The sequence below is a fragment of the Zeus faber genome (genome assembly GCF_960531495.2).
Source record: "Zeus faber genome assembly, chromosome: 11".
Classification (NCBI taxonomy): domain Eukaryota; kingdom Metazoa; phylum Chordata; class Actinopteri; order Zeiformes; family Zeidae; genus Zeus; species Zeus faber.
Window position 1 is genome coordinate 26,773,520 of NC_137205.1, and position 19,143 is coordinate 26,792,662.

The following is a 19,143-nucleotide window of genomic DNA, read 5'->3' on the forward strand; positions in this document are numbered from 1 at the left end:
CGACACCACTTCCTGTTTGTAGCTTGTCCCGCCCCCCAACGCGGCCGCGCAGCCAATGGGCGGGCGCGCACTTGATACGTCATCGCACGTCATCGTCGCGCGAAACTGTCGCGATCGAACAAACCGGGGGAAAGGCGCAGAGCGCTTTTTTTTTTGTTTTTTTTCCTTCGTTTATTTAATTTCAACTTATTTATTCACTCATTTATCGGATAGGCTCTAATTCCTTCTTTACGTGCTCAATGCATTTGCGCTCGGGGCACATTTGGACAATATTACAGCATTCGCTGGATGAAATAAAGAAACACACGCTTCGGCACTCAACGCAATACAACACACGTGTGCGTATAACGTGGCATCGCTGGGCGCCGCTTCGGCCAAAAACTCCTGATTCCATCCAATGATTTCAACTGTGTCATAAAATAAAGTTTGCCTGAGCCGACAGAGGGGTGGGGGGGGCGGCGAAGGCGGGTCCTCTCCCCTGATTGGCGGTTGTCTAGCTACGTCAGAGATTGACAGACGCCCTCGTTTCCGGTTCATGCTACGGTGCGGAAAACCTGCCAGTCACGGGGGCCACAATGGCGTTTGTAGTCTCCTTCAGACGGGGCTGTGGATGTTCTTAAATCCACTAGCATCGCCCTAAATATAGGCCTGGTTGATTCCCAGAGCCATTGATAATAAACTGGAACATCTGCCGCACACGAATATCCTATAATTTCAGAGCAATATTGAATTTATAGGAGATAAAAAATTATATTAAAAGGGAACATGCAAACAGTACCAACCGGGTCAAGTTTTCATTTTGATCGAGAAACAAGAGCGCCTTTTAATGACGTCCACTGCTTGTTTCTAATTTATTAGAAAAAATCTGTGGAATAAAAAACACATTTACTAGACTTGGCACCGGACAAGGACAGCTTTTACAAAGGGATCTTCTTTTCTTTTCTTTATATTTTTGTTTTTTGTTTTTTACTTATCGGCACGCTAGCCGCTCAGCGCTAGCTAGCTGGCTAAGTTCAAACGGGGATTAGACCACAATGCTCCGCTTTACGTTTTGGATTTTTCTATTCATTGATTAATTCCAAAAAGACCGAGTCACTATCTTGGCTTTTTTTCTTCTTTTTTTTTTTTTCTCCCCTCCTGCTTTGAGCCATAATGTCGGCGACCTTATGGGAATGAGCTGCCATTGAAGACGGGGGACGAGTGAGGCCTGGTTTGTTTATTTTCGAATTCTCTATTCCCGTCTCGGAAGTTTCAACACTCGGCGTTTCGAAACATTGTTCTGCCGTGGATGCACCGCTCGGGCCGCCGAGGCCCACGCACAGAACCGGCACCGTCGCCGACGTGAGGGATGCCTGGCTCGGACCGACACCATGGGACCAAGAGGAAGCCGGAACCCAGCGTCAGCGCCGCCGCCGCGCAGCCTCAAGCGGCGGGCAGCGGCGTGCCGCACGCGTCCGCCGGGAACAGTAAAAGTCAAGTCAAGTCCGCGGCCTCTTCTCTGAAGCGAAAGCGGCACAAATCAACGAAGCACCTGCGCGGTTCCGCCGCGGCCCGGGGCCCTGACGGTCCGACCCTCGGTGGTACGGCGCCGCCTGTCGTCAACGCGGTGAAGCCCCTGGTTGAGTACGACGACATCAGCTCCGACTCGGACACTTTTTCGGACCCGCCCTCGACCAAACCCCCAGAGCGCGGAACCAGAGACCGGCTAGAGGCCACGCCGGAGTACGACAGGGTGCCCGGTGGGGACGCTGCCGGGGCCGGGGAAAGCAGGGGCCAAAAGCACTCTCGCAAAAAGCCCAAGGACCCGAACAAACTCAGAGACTCTGGGGATGGAGAGTTCGGGACCACGAAGAAGAGCGGCAGGGACCGCGGGAAAGGCGGCTCCTCCGGTAAGACTAAGGAGAAGGCTGCCCCCTTGGTCGCCTCGACGAGCTCCTCGTCCAGGCGGCAGGACCAGCTGGAGGTGGACTCGGCGTCGCGGCGCGGCGAGCTGATGTCCTCCACCCTAGCACAGCCCGCGGCAAGCGTGGGAAGCACCACCTCGTCCGCCTCCTCGTCCCGCAGCAAGGAGAGCGGCCGCTCGGGAAAGTCCCGCAAAGACCGGCAGCAGCGGAAGGAGAGCCGGCGAGAAAGCAGCCACGGTTCTTCTCAGAGGAGCCGGGCGGAGAAGAGCCACCGCAAGTCCTCCAAGAGCCGCAAGTCGTCCTCGAGCCGGGCTAGCCCCCGAAGGAAGGCCGCGGGGTCCGCCCTGTCCCCCAGCCCCAGGAGGGGACCCGGCAGTGACAGTCCGCTGGGCAGCTCGTACGGGCAGCACGGCGAGGACGGCTACCACCGGCGCCGGCAAGCCCAGAGCCCCAGCCCCTACAAGGAGATGTCCCGGCGCAGCAGGCAGAGGTCCGACAGCCCGTACGGCAGCAGACACAGATCGTCCAGCTACGAGAGGGACAGCAGCCCGTACTCCCGGAGACGGTCCATCAGCCCCTACGGCGCCCGCAGGTCGTCCAGTGCCAGCCCCGTGTCTCGGTAAGTGGGTTTGAGGCCCAAACTCTCTCAAAACCGACTAGAAACCCACGTAGGTTAAGAGCCTAACGGGTCAGAGGCCATAGTCTCAATTTCATCGAATTGATTTACTGTTATGATAACTGCGTACGTCATGGTACTCTTATTGGTCTTGGCACCTTCGCCTCAGAATTTGGCTAGGTATGAATTGATGCATTGTTGTATAATCAGACACAGACAAGTAGCCTAAAAAAAAGCACATCATGCTGAAAAACAAAATAGACAGAATCGACAAAACGTGCTCTATGCACAAGCTGAATTAAAAGGCTGTGGCGTAGGCCAAGTGGCAGCACGGTTGCTGCTAGTATTGAGTGCAAGTGTAAATGTAGTTGGCCAATATACTGTACATTATGAATAAACATGTATACAAAATCTGATTATTGATAGCAATCAATATGATCTGAGTTATCTACAATGGATCCTGATGTCATGCGGTGTCATTGTGCAACTACTGCACATGTCTGTCTAAGGAGGTTGGCTGTGAAATCCAGCGGGGCAATCAGATTTAGCATATTCAACTTTTACAGGACCTTTCCAAAAGCCAGATGACAAGTTCCATCTCATGGACAAAAAATGAAAAAGCGAGATGGTATCAAAAAACAGTCGGATAACTTATTTGTTTTTCTGTTGCCGAGTTGTAGTGGACTCTGTGCAGGTGGTGGGAGGTTGGGTTGTGTGTAGATGTCCGCCTCAATCAAGCAAAGGACGATCTTTTTTTCTGAACATAACAGCTGCATTATTTTATTTTTGCCCCTCAAGTGGTCATGTTTTTACGTTTACGCTGCATTATTTTATTTTTGCCCCTGAAGTGGTCATGTTTTTACGTTCACGCTAAATCCTCAAAGCCGAACCCGGGAGACAGAAATATTGTCTGACCAAAAACATCAACCAATATACAATCAGTTCAAGTGGTTTATTTAATCTGTACAGGAAATAGTTACTTACTCGCAGTGTTATCCGTCAACTTTGTCAGAAGCATCTGTAACAGTAGCTTACAGTCCTCCAGGAACGTTAAGAGGCAGACATGAAGTTTTCATATCAGATGATAATCCAAGTAGCGGACAGGAGGCAAACGGTTTGGTTGATCGGTGACTTGATTCTATCTGTCCGTCTGTCTGTCTAAAAATAAAGTGAACAAAGTTTCCCCTGCTAAACCGCTGACTCATGTAACCTTAATCAGGAAATTACATTGTTTTCGTTCTGTAAATTTTATTTATTTTATTTTTTATTTTTATTATTTTTTTAGCCGCTCCGGTCGCTCAAGAAGTCGTTCCCCTCTTCTTTACTCCTCCTCCCGACGCTCCTCGTCCCGCTCCCGTAACAAGAGGCATACAACCTTGGTGGGCGGGGCCGTCAGCTCCCACAGCAGCCGGCCCACCAGCCGCTCACCCACCGCCTCCTCCCGCCTGCCGCTCAACTCCAGCCTGGGCGCCGAGCTGAGCCGCAGGAAGAAGGAGCGCCAGGCCGCCGTGGCTGCTGCCCGCGCCGTCAGCGGTGCCTCCTCTCCCCCCGCGGCACCCAAGGCCACAGGCTCCGCCTCTCGACCTCCTAAACCCGAGGCTGCGCAGCGTGAGACGGACGTGGCGGCGGCTGAGCCCCCCCCTGTGCCGCCCTCCGCTCATGGAGCCCAGGGTCCCCCAGCCGCCGAGGACCAGAGCGCCACGGCGCTGCCTCCCCCATCGAGCTCTCCCGCGCCCCCCCTCCCACAGCCCTCGCCCCCAGTGCCGCCCGCGACAACCAACCAAGCCCCCCCGCCGCCCCCGCCGCCGCACCAGCCCGACTCTGGCGTCCAGCCCCCTGCCGCCCCCTCCCAGCCCCGCTCCCCAGCCGTCCCCGCACGCAGCCCGGTCCGCCAGACGCCGCTGTACAAGACCTCAACGCTGCCGCTCCTACCGCTGCCCCCAATGCTGCTGGGAGATGCTCAGGACAGGTGAGACGCCACACCCACCTGTGTTTGGTCGTGCTGACATGCTTCAGTTTCCTAAATTCTGTTTTATTTTATTTTTTAAGTCCAAAGAAGTCGACGCCTCCTCACAGGACGCACAGGAAGGAGAAGGAGGTCCGCAGCCGGCCGTCGCTGATCGACCTGCCGCTGCCCCCCACTCTGGCTGGAGTCCACCCGTCGCCCCCTCAGTCCCCGATCTGCGAGCCGCCCCCCCTCCCCCAGACCACCCTGAAGAAGAGACCAAAGTCAGTTTCCTCTCTTTCTGTTGGCGGTCTGGCACCTGCGCCACTCCTGTCGTCACCTCCCGTTTCTCTCCGTCTGTCTCCTCAGGTTCTGCAGTCCGCGCTACGGCGAGCGCAAACAGACCCAGAGTGACTGGGGCAAACGATGCGTGGACAAATTCGACATCATAGGCATCATTGGTGAGGGAACCTACGGACAGGTGTACAAGGCAAAGGACAAAGACACTGGTAAGAATTTGGAGCGGAGTCTAGGCTGACATGCCGATACAGTGATTGAAACAGCCTGGGTTAGTTGTCCAGGGATGAAGCCAGGAAGGTAACGATATAACCAGTCAGGTTTTGGGAGGAGGGTTGGACAAATAGACAAAATCAACAATCATCGTACTAAGTATAGATTCGGGCTGCAGAAACAAAATTAGAATATTACAAAAACACAATTTCAGTGCTGAAATTGCCATTCGATTGTTTATTTGTTTTATAAATAAATAATTGATTGTAAATGGTTATGATAATAAACATAAGCGAGATGAACAATAAAGTTTTCTGAGTATGAATGAAGTTAAACTTTCAACCGCAGAAAGCTGTACAGGAGCAAGCCACTCCCGACAATTTTTAAAGCAGAGTGTGGAAATTATTTGGATTTCCGTCAGCACCGCGGCCAAACCAGGAACGAATGACTGCCTTCTTGCCTCCTGCTTCATGGCGAGGATTGCCAGTTACCCGCCAAAAGGCGATTAAGGATCAATTCACCTGTTTTATCTGCAAACATATGCAGCCAATTTACATTTTGCATGGGTCTGGATTTAAAGATTTCATCCGCGAGGTTGAGCCGAGGTGCACAGCCGCCCGATCATCACAAAGTTCCAATGGGATCTGCTCTGCAGCAACAGGAAACAGTAAATTAAATACATCTAGAATACAAACACGCTGTATTTGTTTGTTTGCTTACTTGCTTGGAGAAAAGATGGCTCTGGTCGGTGTTGCGGAGCTCCGCGGTAGAATCGTGTGTACCCCAAAAATAATAAAGCATACAAATTTGAATGGGATTATAGAGGAATATCTGCAACCCCAGTATACATGAACAGGTGATTAGCCACCCGATTGCCGATTATTAGTTAAAAAACAACTGCCCACAGACACAGAAGCAAAGTTCTAGGGACAGGTACTAAAGTCAGACGTGGTTTTGCATAAACTACGCTGGTATTTCCTCTGTGTCTACGGCGGTGGTGAGCTGTTCATGCTTCTGCGGTAGTTCTGCTCACTGACTGCAGACGCTGCCAGAAGCCCGCAGTCAGCGCTGCCCTCTTTTACTATTATTGCACATATTTTTTATTTTCCCCAAATTTTGCCGTGCTACTCATGCCAGTTTTGGAGCAATACGTGAAATATATCAAAAATAAAAAACAGGACTGACTCGATTTCTAACGGATGTGCTATGATTCACATCCTGTCATGTCCAACCTAATCTTCTGCAGTATTTTCTGCCATGAGTTCTCTATCTTTTGTCATTTTTAGTAGTAATTTGGTAAATTTGTAATTTTTTAAAATAGTTTAACTTTGTAACTTCGCTACCAAGTTGAATGTGGAAATATGTAGGAGAAAATGACATGCCGAAAATACGTACAGTGCCCAGAGCAAGCGGGCCAATCACATCGCTTGTGGTGCTGCGCCACCCTATGCGCAGTTTCGGTTTTTGGAGCCCGTTAGCTCCGGGCGGTGGTCTCTACATCCTAGGCAAGGACCGGAAATGCCTCCGGGATAGCTCCAGCGATGTTTTGATGCACAACCATGAATCAGCCTTAATAGTGGGGCTAAAAGAAGAATCAAGCAAAACAAATCAGCAACATCAAATTCTTAAAAAATAAAAAATAAAAATCTAAACAAAACCCTCTTAAAAGAAGAAACAGTCTTTATTCGTCACGCAACACACCACACTACAACACATGCTTGCACACACACACACACACACACACACATGCACATGCTTTGATGGTTGCCGGTGAAATGGATCCTCTGCATTTGACCCATCCTGGCTTGTCCTTCCTCCGGGGGCACAGCCAGGAGCAGTGGGCAGCATACGTGGACGCGCCCGGGGACCAGGTGATAAGTGTCCATCGCTGGTCAGACGATGATGGGTGCATGTTTTTGGTGGGGGTCCTCACTGACGTTAGGGAGATAACCCGCCGGAGCACGGTGCCAACAGCGCCCCAGGCGGGAATCGAACCCATCTATACGCTAGCTACATAATAACCAAAATAGAATAGGGGCGCTCACCTGTAACCAAATGTTTTTAACATTGAATTACCTACGTGTGCAAATGTAGATATCTTACCTAGTCTTTTTCTCCAAAGCAAAAAGAAAATAGAATCTCACCAAGTACCAGGGCTTCACAATATTCTTGTAAATACCCTCAAGTCAGAGCTGGCAATCTGTACTTGATATTAATCGTTTGATTGTTAAATGAAACGTCTATAGAGTACAGATCCAGAACAAGTGACTATGTTTCACTGTCCAAATACTTGGTCAGCACTGTATGTGAGGTTTAGATTAATTGGTTTCTGCACTTTATATCTTTTATCATTTAAGATTCCCTTTGCATGAAATAAACTCACTTCCTTTCTCTCTCTCTCTCTCTCGTTCTCTCTCTCTCTCTCTCTCTCTCTCTCGCTGTCTCTCGGTGGGACCCAGGGGAGCTGGTGGCGCTGAAGAAGGTGCGTTTAGACAATGAGAAGGAGGGCTTCCCCATCACCGCCATCAGAGAGATCAAGATCCTGCGCCAGCTGAACCACCGCAGCGTGGTCAACATGAAGGAGATCGTCACGGACAAGCAGGACGCCCTCGACTTCAAAAAGGACAAAGGTACGGAAGAGGGCGTTGTCCTCACGTTGATGCGATCGGGCTGGAGAGGAACCGAGGGATGTTTGTGTAGGAATCCATCTTTGTGTGTTTTGCGTCCGATTGGTCTAAGAAAATGGAGGCACGGCCTATTTCTAGAAACTAACTAGCAGCTTCTTCTGAGGATTCACAACTTTAACGTTGTTTCTTTGCAACCGACCTGCAGAAATCTATTACCGCTTCTGTCTTCCTGTATTTGTTGGCTGTTGTCACACAAAACAGGGAAGGTGTGGACAAGGGGAATCAGTTTCTCCTCCATTTTGGAAAGCTGCCTACTTCCTCCCATCAGCTCGTGAACATTTCTGTTCAAAATTCATCCAAGCTCTTGTTGGATTAAGAAAGTTAAAATAGGCAAATTTTCTGGTATGAACAATGCAGAGTCTTTCTGCAAGAGGAATAAGTTCTGATGACGCCCAGTAAATAATATATTATGGTATTTCTAAGAAAGACAGATTAGGATAAACGATCAGTCCTAAATAGTGAAATGCAGTGAAAACACCTTCCAGGGGTTTTTGTCGCCAATCTCATAAATTTATCCGGGAGCCACATCAGAGCTCGAGTCATAGTCATAGCCCGGGTAAATTGAAATACCAGCACAGTGCATCCGGGGTAAGCTCTTGTTATAGATTCTGCCTTCTGCCTGTCTCTGTTTGATCATTTGGAAACGTCTGAGTCATGAGAACCGGAGTGAGTGTTGTCCCAGGAGCCCAGCGTGGCGCTTCACACACAACGAACTTGCAGGAAATGAAGAGACTTACCCTTCGTCATTTCTCACTGTTTTAATAATGTTTTGGAGGCCGATCGTTTTAATGTTTGTATCGGCGTACCTTTTCTGCAAGTTGCCCCGTTGAGGATCTTTTGGTTCTTCGGCAAGTTTTACCCGAGGGGGTTCGACCCAACAGGGAAATAAAACACGGGATCAAGTAGTTTGACGCGCAAGACACAGACTGTGACCCAGAAACACCTTCTCTGCACGCCCCATGCTAACATCTAAGTGTGAAGATGTAATAGCCGTACAGATACCTTGACTCTGGTACGAGCTCCTGTATGACCATTTTATTTAATACAATGTTACTGTAGTTAAAAAAAAAAAAAAAAGACAGCCATTTAAAAAGATAGAAACATTCCTGAATAAACAGCTGGATTTAGCTCACTGAGGCTGAAGACTCCTCCTCAATATTTGGTATTCAAAGGCTTGGAATGTTTTGATCCCATGAAGTATTGAATGCCAGTACCCAGTCCAGTGGCCATCTGGGTAGCTGAACCAAGCACACACTTTGAAAATGACGTTTTAAAAAGCGCAACGGCTGTATGACTGTCTCAAAAGCCCTTTTTTTTTTTTTGGTCATTTTTACTGATACATGTTGTATGCTGGGTGAACGAACAAACAATTAATATATTATTTTGCATGCAGGGGCGGTTAAGTGGTTTGGGCGCGTGTGTGATCATTTAATGTCATTTGTGTCATTTAATGCGTACAACAAATGCTTTACTATTATTTAACTGCATGTGGTTGGTTCTGTTCTCAGGACTCTTAAGCCGTTTGAGCAGCTCTGTTAAAATGACCATCGTCATTGATATCAGATGATACGGATTATTTATTGGTGTTGTATTTCCCTGTCCCTCTTCTTCACCTTCTGTGAAAAGAAAAGTGCGTAGCTATATTTATATTAGATATTTTCAGTGCCTCAGGGACACAATTACCTTTTGAAATCCAGAATTGTGCAAACAAGAATATGAAAATAATGAGCTTTTGTCAATAAACAACAAATTGAATATTTCAGACAAACCTTCTCACGATATGAGGTCTGAAATATGAGAGGGAGTTTGATATAAAAAAAACAACAAAAAAAGGACTCAGAATTTAGGCTGTGCATATATTGAATCTTTCACATTGAGTTCTGGATTTCCGAGGAGTAATTGTTTTATCAAAGTGCAGATTTCACTATGACCTCTGGAGACATGCCCACCCCTGGTGGCCACTACTTGAACTGCGTCGCCCCCTCTGTGCAGGTGCCTTCTACCTGGTGTTTGAGTACATGGACCATGACCTGATGGGCCTGCTGGAGTCGGGCCTGGTCCAGTTTTCCCACGAGCACATTCGCAGCTTCATGCGGCAGCTGATGGAGGGCTTGGACTACTGCCACAAGAAGAACTTCCTGCACAGGGACATCAAATGCTCCAACATCCTGCTCAACAACAGGTAACTCCACAGCACGGGGGCGCTCTGAACTCCACCCACCGTCTGTCCTCCTTTGGTCTATTTGTGGTTTTAAAAAAAAAAAAAAAAAAAAGCAGCGTAAGCAGCTACCTGGCGTCTTAACTGTGGCACGGAGGCACAGAAAGGTAAAAAAAAATATGGGGGTGTAATCTGAAACTGTATTTCATCCGATTTAATAAAAGTATAAAATTACAAACATAATTCTGAAATGTGCACAAAAATGTCCATAAATGCGTAAGTTGTGGGGTGTGTATATGCCCATCAATCCTCACTCAATAATGAAAAATGCAACTTTATTAAAAATTGAAAACTGAAATCTCTCATTTACATAAATATTCAAACCCTTAATTCAGTACGTTGTAAAAACCTCTTTGGCCGCACTTACAGCTTGTCTCCCCGTTCCAGAACTGCAGGGTTTATTATTTACAAGTAAAGTACACAAAAACATCTAGGTTTTATTGAATAAAGTCCCTTAACAAAGGAATGCAGTGGGGGGACGGGGGTCCCAGGTTTCTTTGGAACGGGACTAAATGGGACGTTCCGTTAACTCCAGTTGTGTTAAAAATGTTAGACAGGACGGAGTGAAAGGAACGTCCCATTCAACAACAAAGGAATAGATCTAAAATCAAAGCGCAGGAAAACCGGCACGGGGCGTTTTCCCTTTTCCATACAAGTGAGAAATGGAATCGATCTAAATCACAATATATTCGATTTGCATATACAGCGGGGAAGTGAGATCCGATCACAAGTGGTTACTCGAGACTAAAGTGACATTTCTGTGGTTGTAGTCGATTGAGACAAAACACTTCACAATCAGTGTTAGTAGAACAGAAAGTCACAACAACTAGAAGGAAAACATCACAGTATTTTTTTTTTTCATGCAAAGCAAGAACACTTTTACACAATGAACATTAAAAATGATCAATAATAAATCGAGAACAGCTCTGAGCGAAGAGGGAGAGGGCGGAGAGCCTCTCATCTCTCTCCCTCCACCCCCTTTCTCTCTGTCTCACTCTCCCCCTCCCGCGGGAGAGAGTGAGACTGCGGGAACGACAAACTGCACTTACAATTTCAATGCCCGGAGTCGTCTCTTATGGTGGTTTAAGAAAATAAATAAATAATAATAAGTTGCGCCCGGCGTCGCCTCACAGAAGACGAAAAACAGCTGACGTCACTTCTGTAAACGATGGATAAGATGGAAAACCAGAAGCAAGAAATTTCACTTCTTTCTCGATCACACTGCAGAACTCGATCCGACCTGTGCAGTAGATCCGGGTGGGTGTGAGCAACTCGTACGTGACGACATGTTCCGCGAGGATGCTCAGCTCCCTGACGGCGGCGACCACAGCGATTCTGCATCTGATGTTGACGTTGTCGCGCGCGGGGATGACATTTCGAACGGCGGTTTTGTACCTGTATGTGATCGTGAAATGGAATGTTTTCGAGGACCGCACGCTGACCGCACGCCCCCCTGTTGTTACAGCGGAAGAAGCCGGTGACGTGAGGAAGTCTCTTGACTGAGCTACCAAAAGGGGATGGTAGCTCAGGCAGTAGAGCTGGTGGTCTAGTGATCCAAAGGTTGCTGGTTCGATCCCAGGCTCCTCCTGCTAGCATGCTGTAGTGTCCTTGAGCAAGACACTTAACCCCTAATTGCTCCTGATGGCTGCGTCTGTCAGTGTTTGAACAATTGTAAGTCGCTTTGGATAAAAGCGTCTGCTAAATGACTAAATGTAAATGTAATGTTGACGTTGGTGACTCATTCACAATTCAAAACTAAATTCAAAATTAAATTCAACAACGAGCATCCACCCTCTGCAACAAGATGAGTTCTGTGACGATGCAACTACGTCAGCTGCCCGGCACCACAACTGGAAGGAAGCGGAGTTAAATACCGTTTGTACTGTACATACTATAAAGGCTTAGAACCCCTCTGGTTGTGTTCTCCACGCACAATGTGTATGTAAAAATTTTAGCCAACTGTTCTTCTTTAAATATATACATATGTTTTTTGTTTGTTTTAAACATTATTTAGAAGCTGCTAGAGGGTTAATACAGCTGTCCGGCTAGTATAGTGACCACGCGCATCAATGAGCATTGGGCATCCATGACCCTGTCTCCGGTTCACCGGTTGTCCTTCCCTGGACACTTTTGGTAGGTACTAACCACTGCAGACCAGGAACACCCCACAAGACCTGTGGTTTTGGAGATGCTCAGACCCGGTCGTCTAGCCATCTCAATGTGGTCCTTGTCAAAGTGGCTCAGATCCTTACGCTTGCCCATTTTTCCTGCTTCCAACACATCAACTTCAAGAACTGAGTGTTCACCTGCTGCCTCATATATCCCACCCCTTGACAGGTGTCATTGGAAGGAAATGAGCAATGTCATCCACTTATAGCTGATATGGTATAATTAAACGGTTTGGTAGTTGAGAAGACAATGAGTTTTTTTGGAGAGTTGAGAAAATAAAATGTTAGTTTGACCGCTGATGAATATTATTTAAACAGAGTTCTACAATGGAACTAGTACAAACTCCACACCAGATCGGTGTCAAATGTTTGAGGGGAAAATGTCTGAGTTTAAGTATAATGATGTTTTATTTTTCCACCTTGCAGTGGTCAGATCAAACTGGCTGACTTCGGCCTGGCTCGTCTCTACAACTCAGAGGAAAGGTGAGATGGAAACGTTTGTCTTGTACTTGTTTTCTGATATTCTGAAATATATTCAGGGGAAAGGTTTAATTCCTTTATTTTATCTTGCTCGATCCTCTTTAATTTTCAATGAAGACCGTCCACCAGAGGGCGCTAGACTCCGTTGTATCACCACGGTGCAAGCGGCAGTGTTCAAGTTTTGGCACCGGGGGGCGACAAAGCTCTTGCGGGGAGCCCTTACGAGTCGTGACCGCTCTGATTTCTCTCCCCCCAGTCGGCCGTACACTAATAAAGTCATCACACTATGGTATCGCCCTCCCGAGCTGCTCCTGGGAGAGGAGAGGTATTCCCCGGCCATCGACGTGTGGAGCTGCGGGTGAGTTGCACTTCCACGGTTACGGCAAATCCCGTCCGTGTCGGGGTCCCGCGTCACCCTTGAGTGCGGGAAAGCAGAGGTTTGTCCGAAAGGAACCGTCCGCTGTTAGACAACGGAACATACGAGACGAAACACTGAGTCGTTAATGCTTTTGGCTTCCAAAAAGTGATGCGGTAAAGGCGCAGGAACTTGACACTTAAAATGTCTCTCACTTTGTTAAAATATATTGGCTTGAAAATCACGGTGAAAATTTAAACTGCACTGAAGAATTAATAATGATAATCAGAGAATTTAGCAAACTGTGGATATCTGCAGGGCTCCTGCTGTTTTTAAAATGTCTTAAAAAAGAGTAGTCTCTGACATCCACACTGTTGGCACCGGATGGATCTGTTAGGATGCAGAGTCCCATCCTTAAAATATCTTAAATTTAGTTTCACAGATATTAGGTCCCGAAAGTCATTGAATCTGAATCTGAGGCTCACATTTGTCGTCGTCGTCGTCCCCCCCGCTCAGGTGCATTCTGGGGGAGCTCTTCACCAAGAAGCCAATTTTCCAGGCCAACCAGGAGCTTCTCCAGCTGGAGCTCATCAGGTGCGTTTCCCACCGTTAAGCGCGTCGCCAAAACATAAACCGAAGCCCCTTCCTAAAATGTTGACCCTCTGTGTTTCATAGCCGGCTGTGCGGTAGCCCGTGTCCCGCGGCCTGGCCCGACGTCATCAAGCTGCCGCTCTTCAACACCATGAAACCTAAGAAGCAGTACCGCCGCCGCCTGCGCGAGGAGTTCGCCTTGTGAGTGACCCCGAGCGCCGTCGCCGACCGTCCCCGGCCGCCGCTCCCGGGAAGGGTTTGTTTATTTATTTATTTATTTATTTTGAAAATTTACTTCCGTCTCCACCTCCGCTCCCTCCAAGTCTGCCCGGCAACGCCCTGGATTTGTTCGACCACATGTTGACCCTTGACCCCGGGCGGCGCTGCACGTCGGAGCAGGCCCTCAACAGCGACTTCCTGTGCGACGTCGAGCCGAGCAGGATGCCGCCGCCAGAGTAAGCGGCAACTTATTATTTTATTTATTTTTCAAGTTTGTTTAAAGTTCCAAACAAAAGCTGAAAGTCCAATAAATCAAATGCTCGAAAATCTTGAGGAATTTAAATATTTAGTTTCTGTATTGGAGTGAATTGCTTCTGAGGAATATTTTTGTAATGCACATCAGATGACGTACTGAAACGTCAGTTTCAATTCTTATGAAATAAAATATAATAATAGTTATAATAATATAATTAATATTAAAATGTAGATAAATTCTGTATAAAATTGACTTTTGACTCTTGGTATTGAAATTGTGAGATCCCTTGATGACAACGTGGTATGGCTGAAAAAACATGATTATTTTTAGTCACATACCATAGTACGCTGGGTAATGTAATGTTTAGTATGATTAAGTATCCACTTGGCAGTTTAGTGTTTTGGGTGCAGCCGCGGTTGGAGGTTTATTTGAATACATAATGAGCTCTTTCCCTCACCGCCCCTCTCAGTCTGCCGCACCACCAGGACTGCCACGAGCTGTGGAGCAAGAAGAGGCGGCGTGCGCGCCAGAGCGGTCTGCCCGAGGAAGTGCCTGTGCCCAAAGTGCCCCGTAAGGACCCGACAGGGCCCTCTGCTGCTGCGAACAGCCGGCCGCCCTCCAGCCCGGCCGGAGCCCCACCCCCGCCGCCCGGGAGGCTGCCCCCCGGCCCGCTCTCAGCCAATGAGCTGTCAGGTAACGGCTATTGACTGCCGACGCTAGCGCCGTTGCGGTGGCAACCTAAGGTAATCGTTGAGCAGTTTTTATGGCGAAGTAATCACAAAAATGATTCTACAACTGCTGACAATGATTTATTGAAATTGCTTCCTAAATAAGTAGTAAAAGAGTCGTCTTGTGTGCATAATGTATTTAGATGTTAGCGCAGGGTGGCGCTATATACATGTACATACAGATATACTGTACATATTTATTTTACTGTTTTATTCAGTACTGATTCAGAATCAGGAACTTTAAGCACTGGCCGATGCACAATGATTCAAGATTCAAAAGGTTATTTGTTTTATTTGTCACATACATATACATACGTTCATACATATACGCAGTGAAATGTCTTTGCAGCGCACCCGGGTTATGCACAATAGTGACCAAAACGAACATAATAGCCAACCTAATACCTACCTAGCAACTAACTGAAATGAACTGATTCTTAAAACGTAAATCAGTTAGTGAATAGAATAATATCAATAAAACAAAAATCAAATGACACCATTGGGGAAATCTGAGCAAATCTGAAATTTTTACGAAATTTTATTTCGTAAAAACAGCGTAAAAACATCTTGTCAGACTCTTGCTGACCAATGCTAATATTAATTTCTCCTGCTAGGTCTGGGTGCAGCGGCGGAGCAGCTGAACCAGACGGAACTGGCGGTGGTGCTGAACCTGCTCCAGGGCCAGACGGACCTCAGCCTGCCCCAGGTGGCGCAGCTCCTCAACATCTCCAACCTGGAGAACCTCAGCCAGTCCCTGTCGGCCCTCAGCGAGTCCTCCCACCAGCAGGGGGCCCCGGAGGAGCGGGGGCCCCCCTGCGCACCCCGGTCCCAGCCCCCGGAGCCGCCCCCCGAGTCGAGCGAGCTGTCTCCGGCGCCCGGTGAGCCCCCACTCAGCCAGGAGGACCAGGCCAACCTGCTGGCCCTCATCCTGAGCCACATCATCAAGGCGCCGGCCGACGGGGCGGAGCAAGGCGACGACAGCAACGGCGTCCAATCAGAGGACGCCGTTTCTCGCAGTAACTCCTCAGCTTCCGCTGCAGATCGCAAGGGCAAGTCTCGGGTGTAGTTTCTAGAGGGTGGAGCACGTGGGGGCGGGCCGGGCGGTAGGGTCAGTTAGAGAGCGGTGGGGGGTGAAAGGGGGAGGGGACGGGAGGGGGCGGGGGTGTAGGAGGGGCATAGAAGGAGCAGAGGTCACTCAGGTCGTCTTTTTGTTTTTGTTTTGTTTTTGGAGGAGTTATGAGGAATCCTCGACGCTCCGCACGGTCCAACACGTAAACAGAGGAAAAAAGAAACAACAAAATGATCAAAAATTTCCCGAGCGGTTTGTCACCTTTAATTGACATTCAAGCTTTCGATTCAGACGGTTCAACTTTTTGGGGTCGGGGGGGGTCAGTCTTCGTCATATCATACACTACCTCCCACCCCCCCTCCTCCTCATCACTCTGCCTCTCCTCACACCGCACCCCCCCCTCCACCTGCAGGAGGCTCTCGGTACCACACCCCCACCCCCACCACCACCACCACCACCTCCATCCCCTCACACACTGTAAACACCCTCCGAGTGTCTCGCCGTGGCGGGCGCGGTGCAGGTGGGCACCCGGTGTGCGGTAGTGTTCGTGCAAGCTAGATGATGTACTGTTCCCTCCTCCACCTCCACCTCCACCTCCTCCCTTTTTTTTGGTTTTCCGTTGTGTCTCAGTCCCCACGCCTGTTTGTTTGTTTGTTCCCTCATTTCCATCAAAAGCCGCCGCCGCTCTGTTCTTCGCAGGAAACGTTTATGTTGCTTTAAAACAGTCTGTAATGTCAGCCTTTTTATGAAGAAAAGTCTAATAAATTATGAAGAGGAAATAAATGATTTGAATCTTTAGACTTCACCTGCATGTGTTTCCTTTTACTTTGTCACACATCTTTCTTAATTTTACTTTTATTTTATTTTTTTCTGCTTTTCACACTGAAGTAAACAATGTTTTAAATGTCACTAGTTGCTGCGATATCACACCCGGTGGGTTTTACATTTTGGAATCCTGCAGAATATTCCCCAACCCGACATGCGTATTTAAAAAAAAAATATATATATATACTTTCAATTCAAAGTAATACTTTGTGACTCGGAATTGGCCGAACTTACTTTCCTTTGCATATTTCAGTTCAAAACTTGGACGACTGAAATAAATGACATCTTGAAGCAGCAGTTCAAGATCTATTCCAGCGAAGCCTCCCTCCACCAAAACAATCACATTTATTTATCGGTGCTTAATTTGTAGATATTCTTTCGTCCAAATAAGAAAGCTTCTCGTCTCCAGATGTTTTAGCCGCACGGAATTTGCACAAAGCCAATGGACGGACGTGATTGATTTGGTGGGGGAACTGAGCCCCCGAAGCGACCGTTAACTATTTGCACGCAGTGCAGTTTGATTTCTTTCAAAACATTGTAAAAAAATATATACAAATTACAAGTATCACTGAAGCTTTGACCATGACAGACATTATTCATATAAAGCTGCAGCTTTTGGAATGCCCTCCATCTTGTGGTGAAGGTAGGAATATGAAGTGATTTCAGATCCATGGACCAGAAGATTAAATTTAAAAAAAATACATATATAATTCAATGTAATTACAAACACAGAAACGAATACTTGAGTTGAACGATCATGTGTCATTAAGTGATATTTTTCTATATTGTATATGTCCTCCTTCCTAATCCATCCTCCCGTTCCCTCTCGTCCCGTTCAGATGGTGCCGTGCAGAAGAAGAAACCGTCTGGTTCCAATCAGGGCCCGCCCTCCATAGAGCACCGTCCTCCCTCCCCGCCCGGGCCCCCGCCCTCGGCCCCCCGCGGCCACAGCCTGCAGCCCGGCTCCGAGGCCCAGTCCGGGCAGGACATCAGCCCCGCCGTGGCGGCCGCCTTGCTGCAGCTCATCTCGCAGCAGGACTCGGACGCGGGGGCCCCGCCGCAGCGCAGCAAGGACCCCTCGCCGGCCCGCGGGCCGCCCCCTCTGCCCTGGGGGACGGAGTCCTCCCCGAAACCCTCCACAGCAGCCGAGGCCCCAGCAGGACTGGTGAATGCTGCTTCTGCCGCGGCGGCGGCGCAATTCCCGAAGGACCAGGACCTCCGCTTCACCCACGGAGCCGCGCGCTGAGCCCGAGCGGCAGCGGGGAGCCGGTGTGGCCCCCGCCCCCCCTCCCCTCCCCTCCCCCCGCCTGCAAGACAAGTCTGAGGAAGGACAAGCAGAGAAACCCACCTGTTGTGACTCGATGGGGGTGTGTAAAGTATAGATAAACAAAAAAAATGTTTCTAAAGAGGTTATGAATGTTGAATGAAATATTTTGGCGAGGGATGAAGGAATAAAGGTTGACGGTGCTTTACTGAAGGGAAAGCTGCTGAATGGTGAATGGCTGAACCCCGCACCAACCCCATACGAGACGGTTGGCACCGACCGGTGGAAGCCGCTGCTCCGTCTCGTCCACCGCCGGCGACGCCGGGTCGACGCCGCCGCCGAACGCGAGCGAAGGTTTAGTTTTTGTTTATTTTATGAAATGATTGTGGAGTCCGATGCAGTGCCCGTACATGCTGTCTGTGTATTGGAGAGAACGCAGTGTGACCCTTGACCTCAGAGCCCCGCGGGGCTGCGGAGTCCGGCTGACTGGAAGCTTGGGGAGGTCTGGTACAGGGGAGCCCTGCCGACGGGCACCGCCTGGCTGCTCTTCCCCTTTTTTGTTTTTTTTTGTTTTTTTTTGTTCAAATATATGCCGGCCCCCCCCCCCCCCCGACTTTCACCCTTGGGCCTCCTTTGTGAACGAGCCCCTGAATGATGGAGGTTTTTACCGGGGGCAGGTTGGGAGGGGGGCGTTCAATTTTTATAATTTTTTTCCGTTTGGTTAATGGAGGGCCGTTATGCATCATCATCTCTCAAATCCTCCCGCCCATCACGTCCCGGTGGGCTCCAGAACCGCTCTCCGTCTATTAACTGACGGGAAAGTGGATTTAAAGTGCCGGCTCGCCATTTCTCGCTAGTAACGCGGTGGCCCCCACAGTGGCCCCCCCGGTGGCCCCCGGTAGCCTCTTGTAATATGGCCGTCCTCAGCCCTCCCCGGCAGCAGACGCTTCTTGTGTAATTGTTTTTCCCGGGGGGTTTAAAATAATGGTCCATGATTCTGTTTTTCCCCATTTTTTTATTTTTGTTTTTGTTTTTATTTTTACTTTTATTTTTTGCGAGTGAACGTGAGCGGGGATGCGGTCGGCTGTATAAAAGGATATTTTGTAATAAGTGTTTTCTTGGTTCACTTTATTAAAGGACGACATGTGACCATCTATTTGTTTCTCCTGCGCTATCAGGTGTCACACAGTATCCAAGTCCCTCCCAAATATGCCCACGCAGAAAAACCCGCAGCCCCTAGCTGGTACTGCATAACATTATATATGTATATGTGTATATATGTATGTATACTTAAGTATATGTGTATAT

At 48.5% G+C, this 19,143-nt stretch overlaps 1 protein-coding gene across 1 annotated transcript; it reads left to right on the plus strand.

Moving 5' to 3' along the window:
- The first annotated feature begins 766 nt into the window (after nt 1-766).
- cdk12 (cyclin dependent kinase 12) lies at nt 767-18,836 on the plus strand. The gene is made up of 14 exons (XM_080009697.1): nt 767-2,523; nt 3,806-4,489; nt 4,570-4,749; nt 4,835-4,974; nt 7,435-7,605; nt 9,655-9,844; nt 12,475-12,531; nt 12,785-12,886; nt 13,400-13,477; nt 13,559-13,675; nt 13,798-13,929; nt 14,419-14,642; nt 15,292-15,555; nt 17,411-18,836. Exons 1-14 carry the CDS (start codon nt 1,349-1,351, stop codon nt 17,815-17,817), a joined length of 3,921 nt encoding a protein of 1,306 aa, XP_079865823.1. The 5' UTR covers nt 767-1,348; the 3' UTR covers nt 17,818-18,836.
- Nucleotides 18,837-19,143: the final 307 nt, after the last annotated feature.

Excerpts from the sequence above, each read along its gene's own strand:
- cdk12 (XM_080009697.1), top strand. The coding sequence starts at position 1,349 with ATGCCTGGCTCGGACCGACACCATGGGACCAAGAGGAAGCCGGAACCC. Across the intron at positions 13,478-13,558 it reads CTCCAGCTGGAGCTCATCAG|CCGGCTGTGCGGTAGCCCGT; the intron begins GTGCGTTTCCCA and ends TGTGTTTCATAG. Across the intron at positions 13,930-14,418 it reads AGCAGGATGCCGCCGCCAGA|TCTGCCGCACCACCAGGACT; the intron begins GTAAGCGGCAAC and ends CGCCCCTCTCAG.